General features: G+C 45.0%; 1 protein-coding gene across 1 annotated transcript; it reads right to left on the reverse strand.

The window, feature by feature from the left end:
- Positions 1–11,250: 11,250 nt before the first annotated feature.
- On the reverse strand, positions 11,251–20,131 carry LOC118394436 (calcium-activated potassium channel subunit beta-2-like). The gene is made up of 5 exons (XM_035787629.2): positions 20,087–20,131; positions 17,044–17,172; positions 16,651–16,821; positions 16,089–16,284; positions 11,251–13,277 (listed from the first exon to the last, which is right to left on the reverse strand). The coding sequence occupies exons 1-5, from the start codon at positions 20,095–20,097 to the stop codon at positions 12,993–12,995; spliced, it is 792 nt and encodes a 263-aa protein (XP_035643522.1). The 5' UTR covers positions 20,098–20,131; the 3' UTR covers positions 11,251–12,992.
- Between the last annotated feature and the right edge of the window lie 394 nt (positions 20,132–20,525).

Consider the following 20,525-nt stretch of genomic DNA (forward strand, 5'->3'; position numbering starts at 1 on the left):
TACATCCCTTATACTTTTCTTGAATTGTTATTATTTTTACATTTAAAAAAATCTGAATAAATCAACAAATACCCTACCATCTAACCATACACCCACCACCCAACTCCACTATTTTAATATATCTAACCCTACCTCAGGCCAACAGCCTGAAAGAACAGGATACCACCACTCAACACACCCTGTAACTCTTTTGAGGTCAAATCTCATACACCCAAATACCTCTCTGCAGTTGCCACTACAAATTAAATGTTCTACAACTTACGTTCCATTCCTGCAGTACAGATGATATCCATGACTATATCCAAGCTTTTGATACGGTAGACCATTCCATTCTTGTGGGCCGGCTAAGGAGTATTGGTGTCTCTGAGGGGTCTTTGGCCTGGTTTGCTAACTACCTCTCAAAGAGTGCAGTGTATAAAGTCAGAACATCTGCTGTCTCAGCCACTGCCTTTCAACAAGGGAGTACCCCAAGGCTTGAGCCTAGGCCAGACACTCTTCTCAATTTACATCAACACCATAGTTTAGGCAGTAGGAAGATCTCTCATCCATTTATATGCAGATTATACAGTCTTATACTCAGCTGGCCCCTCCCCGGAACTTTGTTAAACACTCTACAACAAAGATTTCTTAATGTCCACAAACTTTCTCTGCCCTTAAACTTGTTCTGAACATCTCAAAAACAAAGGTCATGTGGTTTGGTAAGAAGAATGCCCCTCTCCCCATAGGTGAGAGGCAAATAGTCCAGGTAGCCATTTGATTACCTGTTCAGGAGTCTTATGGCTTGGGGGTAAAAACTGTTGAGAAGCCTTTTTGTCCTAGACTTGGCACTCCACTACCGCTTGCCATGCGGTAATAGAGAGAACAGTCTATGACTGGGGTGGCTGGGGTCTTTGACAATTTTTAGGGCCTTCCTCTGACACCGCCTGGTGTAGAGGTCCTGGATGGCAGGCAGCTTAGCCCCAGTGATGTACTGGGCTGTACACACTACGCTCTGGAGTGCCTTGCGATCGGAGGCCGAGCAATTGCCGTACCAGGCAATGATGCAACCAGTCAGGATGCTCTCGATGTTGCAGCTGTAGAACCTTTTAAGGATCTGAGGACCCATGACAAATCATTTTAGTTTCCTGAGGGGGAATAGGCTTTGTCGTGCCCTTTTCACGACTTTTGGTGTGTTTGGACCATGTTAGTTTGTTGGTGATGTGGACACCAAGGAACTTGAAGCTCTCAACCTGCTCCACTACAACCCTGTCGATGAGAATGGGGGCGTGCTCGGTCCTCCTTTTCCTGTAGTCCACAATTATCTCCTTAGTCTTGGTTATGTTGAGGGATAGGTTGTTATTCTGGCACCACCCGGCCAGGTCTCTGACCTCCTCCCTGTAGGCTGTCTTGTCACTGCCGGTGATCAGGCCTACCACTGTTGTGTCGGCTGCAAACTAAATGATGGTGTTGGAGTCATGCCTTGCCATGCAGTCATGGGTGAACAGGAAGTACAGGAGGGGACTGAGCACGCACCCCTGAGGGGCTCCGGTGTTGAGGATCAGGGTGGCAGATGTGTTGCAACCTACCCTCACCACCTGGGGGCGGCCCATCAGGAAGTCGAGCATCCAGTTGCAGAGGGAGGTGTTTAGTCCCAGGATCTTTAGCTTAGTGATTTGCTTTGAGGGTACTATGCTGTTGAACACTGAGCTATAGTCAATGAATAGCATTCATAATATATGCAGTCATATAGGCACATTGCCTTTGTGTTCTTGGGCACAGGGACTATGGTGGTCTGCTTGAAATATGTTTTTATTACAGACTCAATCAGGGACATGTTGAAAATGTCAGTGAAGACACCTGCCAGTTGGTCAGTACATGCCCGGACCACATGTCCTGGTAATCCGTCTGGGCCCGCAGCCTTGTGTATGTTGACCTGTTTAAAGGTCTTACTCACGTTGGCTACGGAGAGCGTGATTACACAGTCATCAAGAACAGCTGATGCTCTCATGCATGCCTCAGTGTTGCTTGCCTCGAAGCGAGCATAGAAGTGATTTAGCTCGTCTGGTAGGCTTGTGTCACTGGGCAGCTCGTGGCTGTGCATCCCTTTGTAGCCTGTAACAGTTTGCAAGCCCTGCCACATAAGACGAGCATCTGAGCCGGTGTAGTATGATTCAATCTTAGCCCTGTATTGACTTTTTGCCTGTTTGATGGTTCGTCAGAGGGCATAGCAGGATTTCTTATAAGCTTTCGGGTTAGAGTCCCGCACCTTGAAAGTGGTAGCTCTACCCTTTAGCTCAGTGCGAATGTTGCCTGTAATCCATGGCTTCTGGTTGGGGTATGTCCGTACAGTCACTGTGGGGACGACATCCTGAATGCACTTATTGATAAAGCCAGTGACTGATGTGGTGTATTCCTCAATGATATTGGAAGAATCACGGAACATGTTCCAGTCTGTGATAGCAAAACAGTCCTGTAGTCTAGCATCTGCTTCATCTGACCACTTTTTTATAGACCGAGTCACTGGTGCTTCCTGCTTTAATTTTAGCTTGTAAGCAGGAATCAGGAGGATAGAATTGTTGTCGGATTTACCAAATGGAGGGCGAGTGAGAGCTTTGTACGCGTCTCTGTGTGTGGAGTACAGGTGGTCAAAAATTGTTTTCCCTCTGGTTGCACATTTAACATGTTGATAGAAATTAGGTAGAACTCATTTAAGTTTCCCTCTAGGACTTCCGCCTCTGGATGAGCGGTTTCCTGTTTTCTTATTTCCTTATACAGCTGTCTGAGTGCGATCTTAGTGCCAGCATCCGTCTGTGGTGGTAAATAAACAGCCACGAAATGTATTGCTGAAAACTCTCTAGGCAGATAGTGTGGTCTACAATTTATCACAAGATACTCTACTTCAGGCGAGCAAAATCTAGAGACTTCCTTAGATTTCGTGCAACAGCTGTTGTTTACAAATATGCTTTCAACTCTGTCAATCACCGCATTCTTATCGGCAGACTCAATAGCCTTGGCTTCTCAAATGACTGCCTCGACTGGTTCACCAACAACTCTTCAGATAGAGTTCTGTGTGTCAAATCGGAGGGCCTGTTGTCCGGACCTCTGGCAGTCTCTATGGGTGTGCCACAGGGTTCAATTCTCGGGCCGACTCTTTTCTCTGTATATATCAATGATGTCGCTCTTGCTGCTGGTGATTATCTGATCCACCTCTACGCAGACGACATCATTTTGTATACATCTGGCCCTTCTTTGGACACTGTGCTAACAAACCTCCAAACGAGCTTCAATGCCATACAACACTCCTTTCTTGGCCTCCAACTGCTTTTAAATGCTAGTAAAACTAAGTGCATGCTCTTCAACCGATTGCTGCCTGCACCACCCGCCAGACTAGCATCACTAATCTGGACGGTTCTGACTTATGTGGACAACTACAAATACTTAGGTGACTGGTTAGACTGTAAACTCTCCTTCCAGACTTAGCATCTCCAATCCAAAATTAAATCTAGAATCGGCTTCCTATTTTGCAACAAAGCCTCCTTCGCTCATGCTGCCAAACATACCCTTGTAAAACTGACTATCCTACCAATCCTTGACTTCGGCAATATAATTTACAAAATAGCCTCCAACACTCTACTCAGCAAATTGAATGCAGTCTATGACAGTGCCATCCGTTTTGTCATCAAATCCCGAAATACTACCCACCACTGCGACCTGTATGCTCTTATTGGCTGTATGCTCTCGCTACATATTCGTCGCCAAACCCACTGGCTCCAGGTCATCTATACATCTTTGCTAGGTAAAGCCCCACCTTATCTCAGCTCACTGGTCACCATAGCAACACCCACCTGTAGCACACACTCCAGCAGGTATATTTCACTGGTCATCCCCAAAGCCAACACTTCCTTTGGCCACCTTTCCTTCCAGTTCTCTGCTGCCAATGATTGGAACAAATTGCAAAAAATCTCTAACTTTAAGCATGAGCTGTCAGTGCAGCATACCGATCACTGTATCTCTACACAGCCAATCTGTAAATAGCCCACCCAACTACCTCATCCCCATATTGTTATTTATCCTCTTGCTCTTTTGCACCCCAGTATCTCTACTTGCACAACATCATCTGCAGATCTATCACTCCAGTGTAAACGCAACATTTTAATTATTTTGCCTCTTTTTACATTTGCACACAATGTACATAGATTTTTCTATTGTGTTTTTGACTGTCCGTTTGTTTATGTGTAACTCTGTGTTGTTGTTTTTTTTGCACTGCTTTGCTTTATCTTGGCCAGGTTGCAGTTGTAAATGAGAACTTGTTCTCAACTGGCCAACCTGTTAAATAAAGGTTAAATAAAAATAAATAAAAATACTATTTGGCCATCAGATTTGCCACCAATGTTCCTTATAGGACACATCACTGCACTGGTTATCTCTGTATACCCATCGCAAGACCCATTGGTTGATGCTTATTTATAAAATCCTCTTAGGCCTCACTCTCCCCTATCTGAGATATCTACTGCAGCCCTCATCCTCCACATACAACACCCGTTCTGCCAGTCCCATTCTGTTAAAGGTCCCCAAAGCACACAGATCCCTGGGTCACTCGTCTTTTCAGTTCGCTGCATCTAGTGACTTGAACGAGCTGCAACAAACACTCAAACGGGACAGTTTCATCTCAATCTCTTTAGTCAAATATTCAATCATGGACACTCTTACTGAAAGTTGTGGCTCCTTTGCGTGATGTTTCGTTGTCTCTACCTAATGTTTGCAGCATGTTTTGTGCTGCTACCATGTTGTGTCGCTACCATGTTGTTGTCATGTTGTGTTGCTACCATCCTGTGTTGTCATGGGTTTCTGCCATGCTATGTTGTTGTCTTAGGTCTCTCTTTATGTAGTGTTGTGTTGTCTCTCTTGTCATGATGTGTGTTTTGTCCTATTTTTTTATCCCAGCCCCTGTTCCCGCAGGAGGCCTTTTGTCATTTGGTAGGCCGTCATTGTAAATAACAATTTGGTCTTAACTGACTTGCCTAGTTAAATAAAGGTTAAATAAAATAAAGAAAAAGAAACGCAAAAAATCCAATCTTACTGAAGAATATATCACTTGCTGGCCTATCCCTATGTACTGGTAGAGATCTACTGCTCACACCACTTTTCTCAGGATGCCTCCCCCTTGCACCAACTTCCTCTACTTTTTTCACTGCCTCAGCATAAGACAACTTCTGCACTACTCTAACCCTGGAAACCTCAACCTGCCTCTCTCGCACCGGACATTTCTGATCCCCACCCCCATGGGCACCTCTACAATTAACACATACCACTACTTTCCCCAATGCTACACATTCATTTGTCTCATGCCCTTCTGCACATTTATCACACCTAGGAACCTCCCTCCTACACACTGCTGCCACATGCCCATCAGCTTGACACCTGTAACAACGTAATGTATTCGGCACAAAAGCTCGTACATGATAACTTATATACCCTAACATTACTTTGTCGAACAAAGACTCAACATCAAAACTCAAAATAACAGACAACGACTCTTCTGTTTCACCACCACTGTTTCTCTGCGTCTTACCAAACGACGAGCATCACAAACACCAGGAAACTTCCCCTTCGGTTGGTCAACTTTCACGTCTTGTAAGGACCGACGACGGACAGGAGAAGCAGGTACAGGGAGTCAGACATTTATTCAGGGACAGACAAGGAAACAAGACAGGAACCGCGTCGGAACACGGGTAACATGGACATGAGACAAATAATCCTGAAGCAGGGAACAGAGCTAGGAAACAGACAGATATAGCGAAGGAAATTACACAAGTAATGGAGTCCACGTGAGTCCAATGAGCGCTGATGCCTGTGATGGGGAAAGGCAGGTGTGCGTACTGAAGGTGGCTTGAGTGCGTAATGTTGGGGAGTCTGGCGCCCTCGAGCACCAGAGGGAGGAAGAGCGGGAGCAGGCGTGACAGTACCCCCCTAGGGCTGCCACCCAGCGCCCACCTGGGCGAACCGGCCGAGACATAGGAGTTGGGCAAGCCGGCTGGGAGAGGGGGAGGAAGAGCGGGAGCAGGCGTGACAGTGTACCCTTGGTTTGTCCGCCGCTGTCAACATACCTGGAAAGAGCCAGGGCGGCTATTCTCAAGACCAACTCCAGGTATCGTCGACAAGCTGACCGTCGCTGGACCCCAGCTCCCCGCTAATCGCATTGGGCAGAGGGTATGGCTTTCAACTCGGGATCTGCCCCTTTGGGTAGATCCCGAAGGGATCGATTCATTGGTCCTCGGTTCATTGGCCCTCGGTTTGACCTCGGTTCATTGGTCCTTTTCCCATCTCCAGAGTCCTGAGTTCCACTGCTGTCCGTCTTGTGTTACCCCGTACCCTCCGTATTCCCCCCCCGGGTTATTGGTGGCCAGCCAGTGTATACGGTAAGACACCTCCTGAAGGTTCGACCACGGGGCAGGGATTTCTAGTACCTGGTTGACTGGGAGGGTTATGGCCCGGGGGAGTGGTGGGTTCCTGCTGAAGACATATTGGACCCGGCCCTCGTCGTCATTTTCCACCGCCGACACCACGGTCAGCCAGGTATGCGCCCAGGTAGGACACCAGAAGGCGTCCCTGGGGGTACCGTCACACCCTGATCTGTTTCACCTGTTCCTGTGATTGTCTCCACCCTCTCCAGGTGTCACTTATTCTCCCCAGTGTATTTATCCCTGTGTTTCCTGTCTCTCTGTGCCAGTTCGTCTTGTATGTTCCAAGTCAACCAGCGTTTTCCTGTTCTCCTGCTTTTGCATTCTCCTTTTTCTAGTCCTCCCGGTTTTGACCCTTGCCTGTTTCTGGACTTACCACGAGCCTGTCTGCCACTCTGTACCCGCCTGCCTGACCATTCTGCCTGCCTTGACCACGAGCCTGTCTGCCACTCTGTACCTCCTGGACTCTGATCTGCTTTTCACCTTTTTGCCTGTCCACGACCATTCTCTTGCCTATCCCTTTGGATTAATAAACATTGTAATACTTCCAACCATCTGCCTCCTGTGTCTGCATTTGGGTCTCGCCTTGTGCCTTGATACATTTACCCAGTGGTGGAAAAAGTACCCAATTGTCAATTGTAAAAGTCTAAAAGTATTTGGCTTTAAATATACTTAAGTATCAAAAGTAAATGTAATTGCTAAAATACAGTTAAGTAGCAAAAGTAAAATCATTTCAAATTCCTTATGTTAAGCAAACTAGACGGCAACATTGTCTTGTTTTTTAAATTGACGGATAGCCAGAGGCACACTCCAACACTCAGACATCATTTACAGATAGCCAGAGGCCCACTCCAACACTCAGACATCATTTACAGATAGCCAGAGGCACACTCCAACACTCAGACATCATTTACAGATAGCCAGAGGCACACTCCAACACTCAGACATCATTTACAGATAGCCAGGGGCACACTCCAACACTCAGACATCATTTACAGATAGCCAGAGGCACACTCCAACACTCAGACATCATTTACAGATAGCCAGGGGCACACTCCAACACTCAGACATCATTTACAGATAGCCAGGGGCACACTCCAACACTCAGACATCATTTACAGATAGCCAGGGGAACACTCCAACACTCAGACATCATTTACAGATAGCCAGAGGCACACTCCAACACTCAGACATCATTTACAGATAGCCAGAGGCACACTCCAACACTCAGACATCATTTACAGATAGCCAGAGGCACACTCCAACACTCAGACATCATTTACAGATAGCCAGGGGCACACTCCAACACTCAGACATCATTTACAGATAGCCAGAGGCACACTCCAACACTCAGACATCATTACAGATAGCCAGAGGCACACTCCAACACTCAGACATCATTTACAGATAGCCAGAGGCACACTCCAACACTCAGACATCATTTACAGATAGCCAGAGGCACACTCCAACACTCAGACATCATTTACAGATAGCCAGAGGCACACTCCAACACTCAGACATCATTTACAGATAGCCAGAGGCACACTCCAACACTCAGACATCATTTACAGATAGCCAGAGGCACACTCCAACACTCAGACATCATTTACAGATAGCCAGGGCACACTCCAACACTCAGACATCATTTACAGATAGCCAGAGGCACACTCCAACACTCAGACATCATTTACAGATAGCCAGGGAACACTCCAACACTCAGACATCATTTACAGATAGCCAGAGGCACACTCCAACACTCAGACATCATTTACAGATAGCCAGGGGCACACTCCAACACTCAGACATCATTTACAGATAGCCAGGGGCACACTCCAACACTCAGACATCATTTACAGATAGCCAGGGGCACACTCCAACACTCAGACATCATTTACAGATAGCCAGAGGCACACTCCAACACTCAGACATCATTTACAGATAGCCAGAGGCACACTCCAACACTCAGACATCATTTACAGATAGCCAGAGGCACACTCCAACACTCAGACATCATTTACAGATAGCCAGGGGCACACTCCAACACTCAGACATCATTTACAGATAGCCAGGGGCACACTCCAACACTCAGACATCATTTACAGATAGCCAGGGGCACACTCCAACACTCAGACATCATTTACAGATAGCCAGAGGCACACTCCAACACTCAGACATCATTTACAGATAGCCAGAGGCACACTCCAACACTCAGACATCATTTACAGATAGCCAGAGGCACACTCCAACACTCAGACATCATTTACAGATAGCCAGAGGCACACTCCAACACTCAGACATCATTTACAGATAGCCAGAGGCACACTCCAACACTCAGACATCATTTACAGATAGCCAGAGGCACACTCCAACACTCAGACATCATTTACAGATAGCCAGAGGCACACTCCAACACTCAGACATCATTTACAGATAGCCAGAGGCACACTCCAACACTCAGACATCATTTACAGATAGCCAGAGGCACACTCCAACACTCAGACATCATTTACAGATAGCCAGAGGCACACTCCAACACTCAGACATCATTTACAGATAGCCAGAGGCACACTCCAACACTCAGACATCATTTACAGATAGCCAGAGGCACACTCCAACACTCAGACATCATTTACAGATAGCCAGAGGCACACTCCAACACTCAGACATCATTTACAGATAGCCAGAGGCACACTCCAACACTCAGACATCATTTACAGATAGCCAGAGGCACACTCCAACACTCAGACATCATTTACAGATAGCCAGAGGCACACTCCAACACTCAGACATCATTTACAGATAGCCAGAGGCACACTCCAACACTCAGACATCATTTACAGATAGCCAGAGGCACACTCCAACACTCAGACATCATTTACAGATAGCCAGAGGCACACTCCAACACTCAGACATCATTTACAGATAGCCAGGGCACACTCCAACACTCAGACATCATTTACAGATAGCCAGAGGCACACTCCAACACTCAGACATCATTTACAGATAGCCAGAGGCACACTCCAACACTCAGACATCATTTACAGATAGCCAGAGGCACACTCCAACACTCAGACATCATTTACAGATAGCCAGGGGCACACTCCAACACTCAGACATCATTTACAGATAGCCAGAGGCACACTCCAACACTCAGACATCATTTACAGATAGCCAGGGGCACACTCCAACACTCAGACATCATTTACAGATAGCCAGAGGCACACTCCAACACTCAGACATCATTTACAGATAGCCAGAGGCACACTCCAACACTCAGACATCATTTACAGATAGCCAGAGGCACACTCCAACACTCAGACATCATTTACAGATAGCCAGGGGCACACTCCAACACTCAGACATCATTTACAGACAGCACACTCCAACATCAGACATCATTTACAGAGCACACCCAACACTCAGACATCATTTACAGATAGCCAGAGGCCACACTCCAACACTCAGACATCATTTACAGATAGCCAGGGCACACTCCAACACTCAGACATCATTTACAGATAGCCAGAGGCACACTCCAACACTCAGACATCATTACAGATAGCCAGAGGCACACTCCAACACTCAGACATCATTTACAGATAGCCAGAGGCACACTCCAACACTCAGACATCATTTACAGATAGCCAGAGGCACACTCCAACACTCAGACATCATTTACAAATGAAGCATGTGTTTAGTGAGTCAGTCAGATCAGAGGCAGTAGGGATGACCAGGGATGTTCTCTTGATAAGTGTGTGAATTAGACAATTTTCCTGTTCTGCTAAGCATTCAACATGTAAAAAGTCATTTTGGGAGTAAAAAGTACATAATTCTCTTTAGGAATGTAGTGAAGTAAAAGTAAACGTCGTCAAAAATATAAATAGTAAAGTAAAGATACCCAAAAAAACGACTTAAGTAGTACTTTAAAGTATTTTTACTTAAGTACTTTACACCACTGCATTTACCGCTATCCCAGAAATCACTCCTGTCAATGGAGCCCTTTTCTTGAGAGAAAACAATTCACATCTTATGTCCCCATTCGTTACACGCAGAGCACCTATATTCCCTCTGACCAGCAGAAACACAAACAATTATCACAAGACAATTATCACCTTCACCGATTCCACAGCATCCAACTGTTTTCACCCATCCTGAAACCACAAATGGATTAGCCTGAAGGCAAAGGTTCACTTTTCACAAAATTACCCTCCTTACCGTCGCTGACTCATATTTATCCTGACCATCGGTGCAGTCCTCAGGCTCCGAGAACTTCATCACACCTGCCATCTCCAATACCTTGCCCTCACTCACATCCAATTCTCCTCCTGTCTTAAATCCGGCATACAGCTCCATCTGCTTCTCCCTCATCTTCCCCCTCTCTCTTCGACCTCCTCTGCCTCTCTTTTTCCTTCCATTACTCCTCTGTATTCCAAGTATACGTCTCCATATGATATTGCACTTCTCCTGACATACATCTTGTTCTTGTCCTCTGAAGGGACGCCATTTTCATAAACGCAGATGTATCTTCCGAAACCACCTGACAGCCATTAGACCTACTGGGCACTCCTTATGGCTCTCCCACTCTAAAATGGACTAGGCTGCCTACACTGCTTCTGGTCAGGGGGTAATAACCTTGTCATGAAGTGGACAGCAAAGGGGGGGAAATTCAAGGAAACCCCCTTGCTTAATTGTAAAATATTTTCTGCGTTCCATTGCTGTAAAAGGGAGATGGAAGAGGGCAGTTGGCCAAGCAAACAACACGTGTGTCATAACAAGGGAGAGCAGTGAAACCAACAATATCAATTTATTTTTATTTTTTATGATTTAACCAGGTAGGCTAGTTGAGAACAAGTTCTCATTTGCAACTGCGACCTAGCCAAGATAAAGCATAGCAGTGTGAACAGACAACACAGAGTTACCAATTTGTAAGTCGCTCTGGATAAGAGCGTCTGCTAAATGACTTAAATGTAAATGTACACATGGAGTAAACAATTAACAAGTCAATAACACAGTAGGAAAAAACAAAAAGGGGAGTCTATATACAAGATGTGATTAATGCAGCCATAAAATGTGTATTTCTATCCAAAGCCAGTCTAATGCTGTCACGCCTTGGTCTTAGTATTTTGTGTTTTCTTTCTTTATTTGGTCAGGCCAGGGTGTGACATGGGTTATTGTGGTGTGTTTTTTGTCTTGGGGTTTTGTGGGGTGTCTAATTAGTCTATGGCTGCCTGAGGCGGTTCTCAATCAGAGTCAGGTGATTATCGTTGTCTCTGATTGGGAGCCATATTTAGGCAGCCATATTCTGTGAGTGTTTTTGTGGGTGATTGTTCCTGTCTCTGTGTAGTTGTTCACCAGACAGGCTGTATAGGTTTTCTCGTTCCGGTTTTTGTATATTATAAGTTATTTCATGTCTCGTTCACTTTTATTAAAGAACATGAGTAACCACCACACCGCATTTTGGTCCGATCCTTATTCTACCTCTTCGTCAGAGGAGGAGATAGAAGAACGCCGTTACAAATGCAAAGCCAGGTGTGACATTTTTCTCAAGCAAGGAAAGGCTCAAAGGCTGTTATGCCAAATGCCCTCAAAGGAAGGAATTTCTGAACAAGAATGTAGGGTTTATTACAGTTGCATCATTTGTAAACAATTACTTGATTCACCATTAAAGGATTTATTTCATTTTGATATGCCTCACCATGGGAAGGCATAAGTGCATGTATATGTTTTGAGAGGTCAATTTATTGCATACAGAGCAAAATGTATTAAAAATAAACAGAATGGATTTTGCAGCTTTCCCGGGGTTGTCATCAGAGCAACACAAGACACTGATTTTTGTTGTTGCTGCATAGCACACAAGTTCTGTATGACAGACTGAACAATAAAATGGTATCTACTATAAATAATATAAGCTATAGCTGACCCCTAAAATATGTTGATGGTGTCATTCAGCATTTTCCCCATTTAGATTCTGCATATTCTACCTAGTTCGAGTATATCCACAATGGTCTTTAACCCTCTTCATTGTGAACATACAGGAACTGAAACAGGGTTCTAACTTTGACACAGTAGGACGTGAACAGTTATCTTCAGCAAATACATTGGACAATTTAGGAGAATGAACTCTCTGTCTCACTCCGTCAGCACAAATGTAGCTTGGCATTGTCATCTGTGTTAGATAAAGTGCTCACCAATACTCAACACTTAGGATTGTACCCAACTTTCTGTGAAAGTCCCATGTTCAGCGTTGGTGAATAATTTAATAACTTTCAAATAGCCTGTTAAATGTATATAAAAAGCTTACATATTCAGTAAGAAAACATGCATGCAAGTTGCTTTCCAGGCAACAGGGGTCAAACATTCATTTATCTGCTTTCCAAGATGTCAGTTTCAGAACAGAAGCCAGTCCAGCCACCTGTTCCAAATCTCTCAGCGCTGAGAGAGCGACATTACAAGAGGTCACAGGGTCATTCGGTTGAAACAATCCCTTTCATGTCATCATCTGTCCGGACTGGCGGCCATGTTTGACGCTCTCAGCTGCCACGCCAGCAAGCTTCACCTTTCGATCTTGATAACCTGCTCGCACATAATGGAGAGGTACTGGGTGAGTTTGACCATGAAGATGATGGCGGTGCCCCCCGTGAGCATACAGGAGGGCCAGAAGAGCGAGTGGAAGACGGGACTGTGGCCGTACTGCCGGGTCAGGAGGACACTCTCCTGCTGGTCGCTGGGGTCGTAGTAGCACAGGACCTGGTGGTGCGGCTTCAGGCGCTCTGAGATGTTCACGATAATGTGGTGCATGGCATTGGTGTCCTTCTGGCACTTTGGCACGTAGAAACACTGGAAATAGGAAAGTGGGTGGGTGACATTGATGTTAGTTCGGGGGCTTTCAGCATGCATACCTAACCTACAGGCTTAGTAAGCATCCTTTGATAGTCAACATAAATATTTATTCGTATAAACATTTGTTCCTGTTGAGAGAAACAGGTACATAGCGCATCATGAGTCATGCATAGGGCTAGGAGTTTCCCAGACCACCTGAACAGGAAGAAGCAGGCCATGCTGGCTAGACAGGGCACATGCGTGCGTCCGCGTTTGATTTTGTCCATCACCACCAGATGAAATCAGAACACGCAGGTTGAAATATCAAAATAAACTCTGAACCAACCATATTAATTTGGGAACAGGTCAAAACACATGAAACATTCAGGGCCATTTCGCTAGCTAGCTTGCTGTTGCTAACTAATTTGTCATGGGATATAAACACTGGGTGTTTTTTTTTACCTGAAATGTACAAGGTCCTTTTTTTCTGTATCTTTGTAGAATCTTTACCCATTTTGAATCACTCAAAATCGTGTGTTCTCTTCTCCGACAATTAATTCACAGATAAAAGGGGAAACCTAGTTATTTTATTGTAATCTCCTCCATCGGTATTCTTCTTCTTCTGTGGACTTTATATGGCGGTTGGCAACCAACTTTAAGTTGCATTACCACCACCAACTGGACTGGAGTGTGGACCTTGGTTCATCTTTCAATCACCCACGCGGCTATTGTCACACTCGTTGAAAGGAGTAGACCAAGGCGCAGCGTGCGTAGAGTTCCTAAATATGATCCCCAATCAGAGACAACGATAAACAGCTGTCTCTGATTGGGAACCATACCAGGCCAACATAAACCATTAATCACCTAGATGACCCACCCTAGTCACTATCACGCCCCAACCAGCAGAGAAAAAACAGCTCTCTATGGTCAGGGCGTGACAGTACCCCTCCCCCCAAAGGTGCGGACTCCGACCGCAAAACCTGACTCAATAGGAGAGGGTCCGGGTGGGCATCTACCATCGGGGGGGGCTCCGGTGCGGGGCGAAGTACCCTCTCCGCTCGCAGATATGATGTCTTCCTCCATGGCGGCTCTGGTGCGGGGATCGTCGCAGGAGGAACCGGACCGTGTGGCGTCGCTGGAGGCACCGGACTATATATCGTCGCCGGAGGAACCGGACCGTAGATCATCACAGGAGGCTCTGGACTGAGAACCCCTGCTGAAGGCTCTGAACTGCAGACCATCGCTGGAGGCTCTGGATTGTCGACCGTCGCTGGAGGCTCTGGACCGCCGACCGTCGCTGGAGGTTCCGGACTGTAGACCGTCTCAGGAGGTACCGGACTGTGGACCGTCTCAGGAGGTTCCGGACTGTAGACCGTCTCAGGAGGTTCCGGACTGTAGACCGTCTCAGGAGGTTACGGACTGTAGACCGTCTCAGGAGGTTCCGGACTGTAGACCGTCTCAGGAGGTTCCGGACTGTAGACCGTCTCAGGAGGTTCCGGACTGTAGACCGTCTCAGGAGGTTCCGGACTGTAGACCGTCTCAGGAGGTTCCGGACTGTAGACCGTCTCAGGAGGTTCCAGACTGTAGACCGTCTCAGGAGGTTCCGGACTGTAGACCGTCTCAGGGGGTTCTGGACTGTAGACCGTCTCAGGAGGTTCCGGACTGTGGACCATCGCTGGAGGTTCCGGACTGTGATACGTCGCCAGAAGCTCTGGACTGGGAAATGTTGCTGGAAGCTCTGGACTGTGGAGGAGCACTGGAGGCCTGATGCGTGGTGCTGGCACTGGTGGTACCGGGCTGGTGACACGCACCTCAGGGCGAGTGCAGGGAAGAGGCACAGGAAGTACTGGACTGTGGAGGCGCACTGGAGGCCTGATGCGTCATATCGGTACAGGTGGCACCGGGGTCATGACACACACCTCAGGGCGAGTGTGGGAAAGAGGCACAGGACTTACTGGACTGTGGAGGCACACTGGAGGCCTGATGCGTGGGACCGGTACAGGTGGCACCGGGCTGATGACAGGCACATCAGGGCAAATTTGGGGGCTGCCTCTCGGGCTTCCGTCGTGGTACTGAATTTCGGAGTCGCCGTTGCTCCTCCTTCGCTGCCTCTGCCTACTTCCATGGCAGGGTCTTATCCCCTGCCATAACTTCCTCCCATGTCCATGATGTCCTCCACTCACTTTTCTCCCGGGCACAGGATCCCTGCTCCTCCTGACCACGCTGCTTGGTCCCTTGGTGGTGGGATCTTCTGTCACGCTCGTTGAAAGGAGTAGACCAAGGCGCAGCGTGCATAGAGTTCCACATATTTTAATCAATAGAAACTCACCAAACAAAACAAACAAGCACAAACGAAATGTGAAGCTACTGGTGTGCACACAGGCAAGTATCTGTAGACAAGATCCCACCAAGCACAATGAGGAAATGGCTCCCTAAATATGATCCCCAATCAGAGACAACGATAAACAGCTGTCTCTGATTGGGAACCATACCAGGCCAACATAAACCATTAATCACCGAGATGACCCACCCTAGTCACTATCACGCCCCAACCAACAGAGAATAAACAGCTCTCTATGGTCAGGGCGTGACAGCTATATGCTCCTAAAAACCAATGAGGAGATGGAAGAGGTAGGACTTGCAGTGTGTTAAGCGTCCAAAATAGAACCAAGTTCTATTTTAGTGCCTGGCTACTCAGACGCTCGCCGACGCACGCAAGCAGTTTAGACGAAATGAGTGAATAACATGCATGTGTACATATGGTGTGGTCAGAATATCACAAGCCCCGTGTCAACATACGCTATCCAGTCTTTCACAACCTCCGTTCACCTCAAAGTTGGCGTCCCAGCTCTCCTCATTGTGGGATAAGCGGCTGACCCTGCCCGTGGTGTTGACACTGACGTAGACCTGCAGACAGGGATACTTGGAGCCTCTCCAGCAGTCCGAGCCACAGCTATAAGAGCAGTTCATGTCTGCCGTGATGGTGGAGTTGAGCACGATACAGACACTCCCCTCTGTCCACACACTATATGGAGAGATAAAGGTAATAGTTCAAGGCTATTGTAGGATTTACACAGTGGCATGTAAATATAGATTTTTCTCTGTATTCAAATCAAATTGCAGAAAGATGTTGGGGTGTAAAAATACCAGGTAGAGAGGTAGATGCGTCATTTTCACATTTCAATTTAGCATTTAAGCATTGCATTTTAGAATTGGCGCTGATAACCCGCCATAATACTGTGGCATGCTGTGCAGTGACTTGCACAAAGAAAAGACTGACAAACAAACATACCTCATCAACACTACAAAGGCAGATTGAACGAAAGCCGAGTCCACCCAAAAGTACAAAATCCACACAAAACAATCCACTCTCAGATTGATAGTCCAGTACCTGTCTGCATAGGAGCGCAGTACAGTGATGCCCAGGACAAAGTACATCATGGCCGACGCAATGACCATGCCCAGGCCTAGGAGAATAGCCCGGTCCTCCCCAGCCTTCATAGCTGTCATCGTCTTCTTCTTGTCCAGCAGGTCAACATCTCGGAATTTCTGGTAGATGGACCTGAGGTAGTGGTCAGGCCAGTGTTGGGGTCAAGTCCATTTCAATTCATTTTACAAAGAGGATTTTTTTATTTTGTTGAATTAGTTGACATTTTTCTCAATTTAAATTAGAATAACCATTATCTGTTATCTGATCCTTCTTTTCCTCCTTCTGACTGCATGTCAGAAAAAAAATATTAAAATGAATGACTCAAATATAGTGTTTTTAAGGGTGACAGTGTACCTCGTCGCTCCTCCTCCTGATGCTGCCCATCCTGTACTTTTGGTACCTGTCACAAAGAGCCTCTTTCCAGATGTCTCACGACCTCCTCTTCTCACAGAAGAAGTGGTGCGGAAAGACTGATGGAATGACCTGCACAAAATAACAGTCTGTTATCACTCTAAACCAGTGGTTCCCAACCTTTTTTGGGTTACTGTACCAGCAACTGAATTTTGCTCTTACCGGAGTACCCCTGAAGTACCCCGTCATGTGCATTTTACCAGTAGACCAATGGTTTTATGAGTCTTCTCAAGTACCCCCTGTGGATAGGCCAAGTATCCCTGGTTGGGAATCACTGCTCTATTCAATATACCTGTTTGTTCTCAGACACTCGCCAACAGTTCAACTTGCTGGACAGTTGGCAATGAGATATACTACTGCAGGGTTTCCTAAACTCGGTCCTCGCGACCCCAAGGGGTGCATGTTAACTACCCTGTTAACTACGCTGTTAACTACCCTGTTAACTAGCCTGTTAACTACGCTGTTAAATATGCTGTTAACTAGCCTGTTAACTAGCCTGTTAACTACGCTGTTAACTACCCTGTTAACTAGCCTGTTAACTACCCTGTTAACTAGCCTGTTAACTACGCTGTTAAATATGCTGTTAACTACCCTGTTAACTAGCCTGTTAACTACCCTGTTAACTACGCTGTTAAATATGCTGTTAACTACCCTGTTAACTAGCCTGTTAACTAGCCTGTTAACTACGCTGTTAAATATGCTGTTAACTACCCTGTTAACTACCCTGTTAACTACCCTGTTAACTACGCTGTTAAATATTCTGTTATCTACCCTGTTAACTACCCTGTTAACTACCCTGTTAACTAGCCTGTTAACTACCCTGTTAACTACGCTGTTAAATATGCTGTTAACTACCCTGTTAACTACGCTGTTAACTACCCTGTTAACTACGCTGTTAACTAGCCTGTTAACTAGCCTGTTAACTACCCTGATAACTACGCTGTTAACTAGCCTGTTAACTAGCCTGTTAACTACGCTGTTAACTACCCTGTTAAATATGCTGTTAACTACCCTGTTAACTACAATGTTAAATATGCTGTTAACTACCCTGTTAACTACCCTGTTAAATATGCTGTTAACTACCCTGTTAAATATGCTGTTAACTACCCTGTTAAATATGCTGTTAACTACCCTGTTAAATATGCTGTTAACTACCCTGTTAAATATGCTGTTAACTACCCTGTTAAATATGCTGTTAACTACCCTGTTAAATATGCTGTTAACTACCCTGTTAAATATGCTGTTAACTACCCTGTTAAATATGCTGTTAACTACCCTGTTAAATATGCTGTTAACTACGCTGTTAAATATGCTGTTAACTACCCTGTTAAATATGCTGTTAACTACCCTGTTAAATATGCTGTTAACTACCCTGTTAAATATGCTGTTAACTACCCTGTTAAATATGCTGTTAACTACCCTGTTAAATATGCTGTTAACTACCCTGTTAACTACCCTGTTAAATATGCTGTTAACTACCCTGTTAAATATGCTGTTATCTACCCTGTTAAATATGCTGTTAACTACCCTGTTAAATATGCTGTTAACTACCCTGTTAAATATGCTGTTAACTACGCTGTTAAATATGCTGTTAACTACCCTGTTAAATATGCTGTTAACTACCCTGTTAAATATGCTGTTAACTACCCTGTTAAATATGCTGTTAACTACCCTGTTAAATATGCTGTTAACTACCCTGTTAAATATGCTGTTAACTACCCTGTTAAATATGCTGTTAACTACCCTGTTAAATATGCTGTTAACTACCCTGTTAAATATGCTGTTAACTACCCTGTTAAATATGCTGTTAACTACCCTGTTAAATATGCTGTTAACTACCCTGTTAAATATGCTGTTAACTACCCTGTTAAATATGCTGTTAACTACCCTGTTAAATATGCTGTTAACTACCCCGTTAAATATGCTGTTAACTACCCTGTTAACTACCCTGTTAACTACCCTGTTAAATATGCTGTTAACTACCCTGGTAAATATTCTGTTATCTACCCTGTTAACTACCCTGTTAACTACCCTGTTAACTAGCCTGTTAACTACCCTGTTAACTACGCTGTTAACTAGCCTGTTAACTAGCCTGTTAACTACCCTGTTAACTACCCTGTTAAATATGCTGTTAACTACCCTGTTAACTAGCCTGTTAACTACCCTGTTAACTACCCTGTTAAATATGCTGTTAACTAGCCTGTTAACTACCCTGTTAACTACCCTGTTAAATATGCTGTTAACTACCCTGTTAACTAGCCTGTTAACTACCCTGTTAACTACCCTGTTAAATATGCTGTTAACTACCCTGTTAACTAGCCTGTTAACTACCCTGTTAACTACCCTGTTAAATATGCTGTTAACTACCCTGTTAAATATGCTGTTAACTACCCTGTTAAATATGCTGTTAACTACGCTGTTAAATATGCTGTTAACTACGCTGTTAAATATGCTGTTAACTACCCTGTTAACTAGCCTGTTAACTACCCTGTTAACTACCCTGTTAAATATGCTGTTAACTACCCATTATATTGTGCCATTACTACATAAGATTTTCGACTACTAGATAGTACAGATAGACAGATCAACAGTTGTTATACATTTTGCTCAATAGCGATTTCATAGATTATATATCAAGGAATGAAAGAAATGGCATGAATCATACTCAATGACAGATTGTCAACTATGACATTAATTTAGATTAATGATGGTAATTCATTGTATTTCTTCACCGTAGATCTTCAGTCAACCCGCTTATGACCACTCTTGCCCACTTTCGTGTCATGGGAACAACACTGAACTAGAACACTATTGTTTGAAACATAGCTTTACCATCACAGAGAAACATGTTAAAAGATGCTCTACTGTTCTTTCAAGATAGTTGTGCAACTCAAAGACAGAAAGCCTACCTGTGTTCCATAACTTTGACGTAAAATTCACCATGTGTGAAATCTCAAAGATAGAGATAGAGCAAAAGAAAGCCTACCTGTGCTGCATGACTTTGCTGTCAAATTCACTACGTGTGAAAGCCAAGGTGTTGAAAAAATATTATTTGGTTTATACAATTCAAAAGTAACGACTAAGTATTTATCCTACGACATCAACAAGTACGTAGTCGTGATCCACCATAACCAGGAAGAAGAACAAATTACTTGAATAGGACAGAAGTGTTCCTTTAATGTAGTTGACATTCAGGTGCAGCGCCACCAGATAAACAAACATCTCATTTTGCAACACAAAGAAACGTTAATAATGTGAGACAGGAGGATCGATGAACATGGATAAAAGGTGTTAATGTCGATTAATTTATCATGAAAGACGTAGCTCCTGGAGCATGAACCATATGAATGCAACCCCTGTCAACACAAACTCATTGTGTCCTCTCATTTAACATCAACAACTTGCCAAGGCGGGCACACTGAATC

The sequence above is a fragment of the Oncorhynchus keta genome, chromosome 15 (genome assembly GCF_023373465.1).
Source record: "Oncorhynchus keta strain PuntledgeMale-10-30-2019 chromosome 15, Oket_V2, whole genome shotgun sequence".
Lineage (NCBI taxonomy): Eukaryota > Metazoa > Chordata > Actinopteri > Salmoniformes > Salmonidae > Oncorhynchus > Oncorhynchus keta.

Coding starts and splice junctions, on each gene's coding strand:
- LOC118394436 (XM_035787629.2), bottom strand. Junction 16,285..16,650: donor CTGCGCTCCTATGCAGACAG/GTACTGGACTAT, acceptor CTCTCCATATAG/TGTGTGGACAGAGGGGAGTG. Junction 13,278..16,088: donor GCTGGGACGCCAACTTTGAG/GTGAACGGAGGT, acceptor TCCTATTTCCAG/TGTTTCTACGTGCCAAAGTG.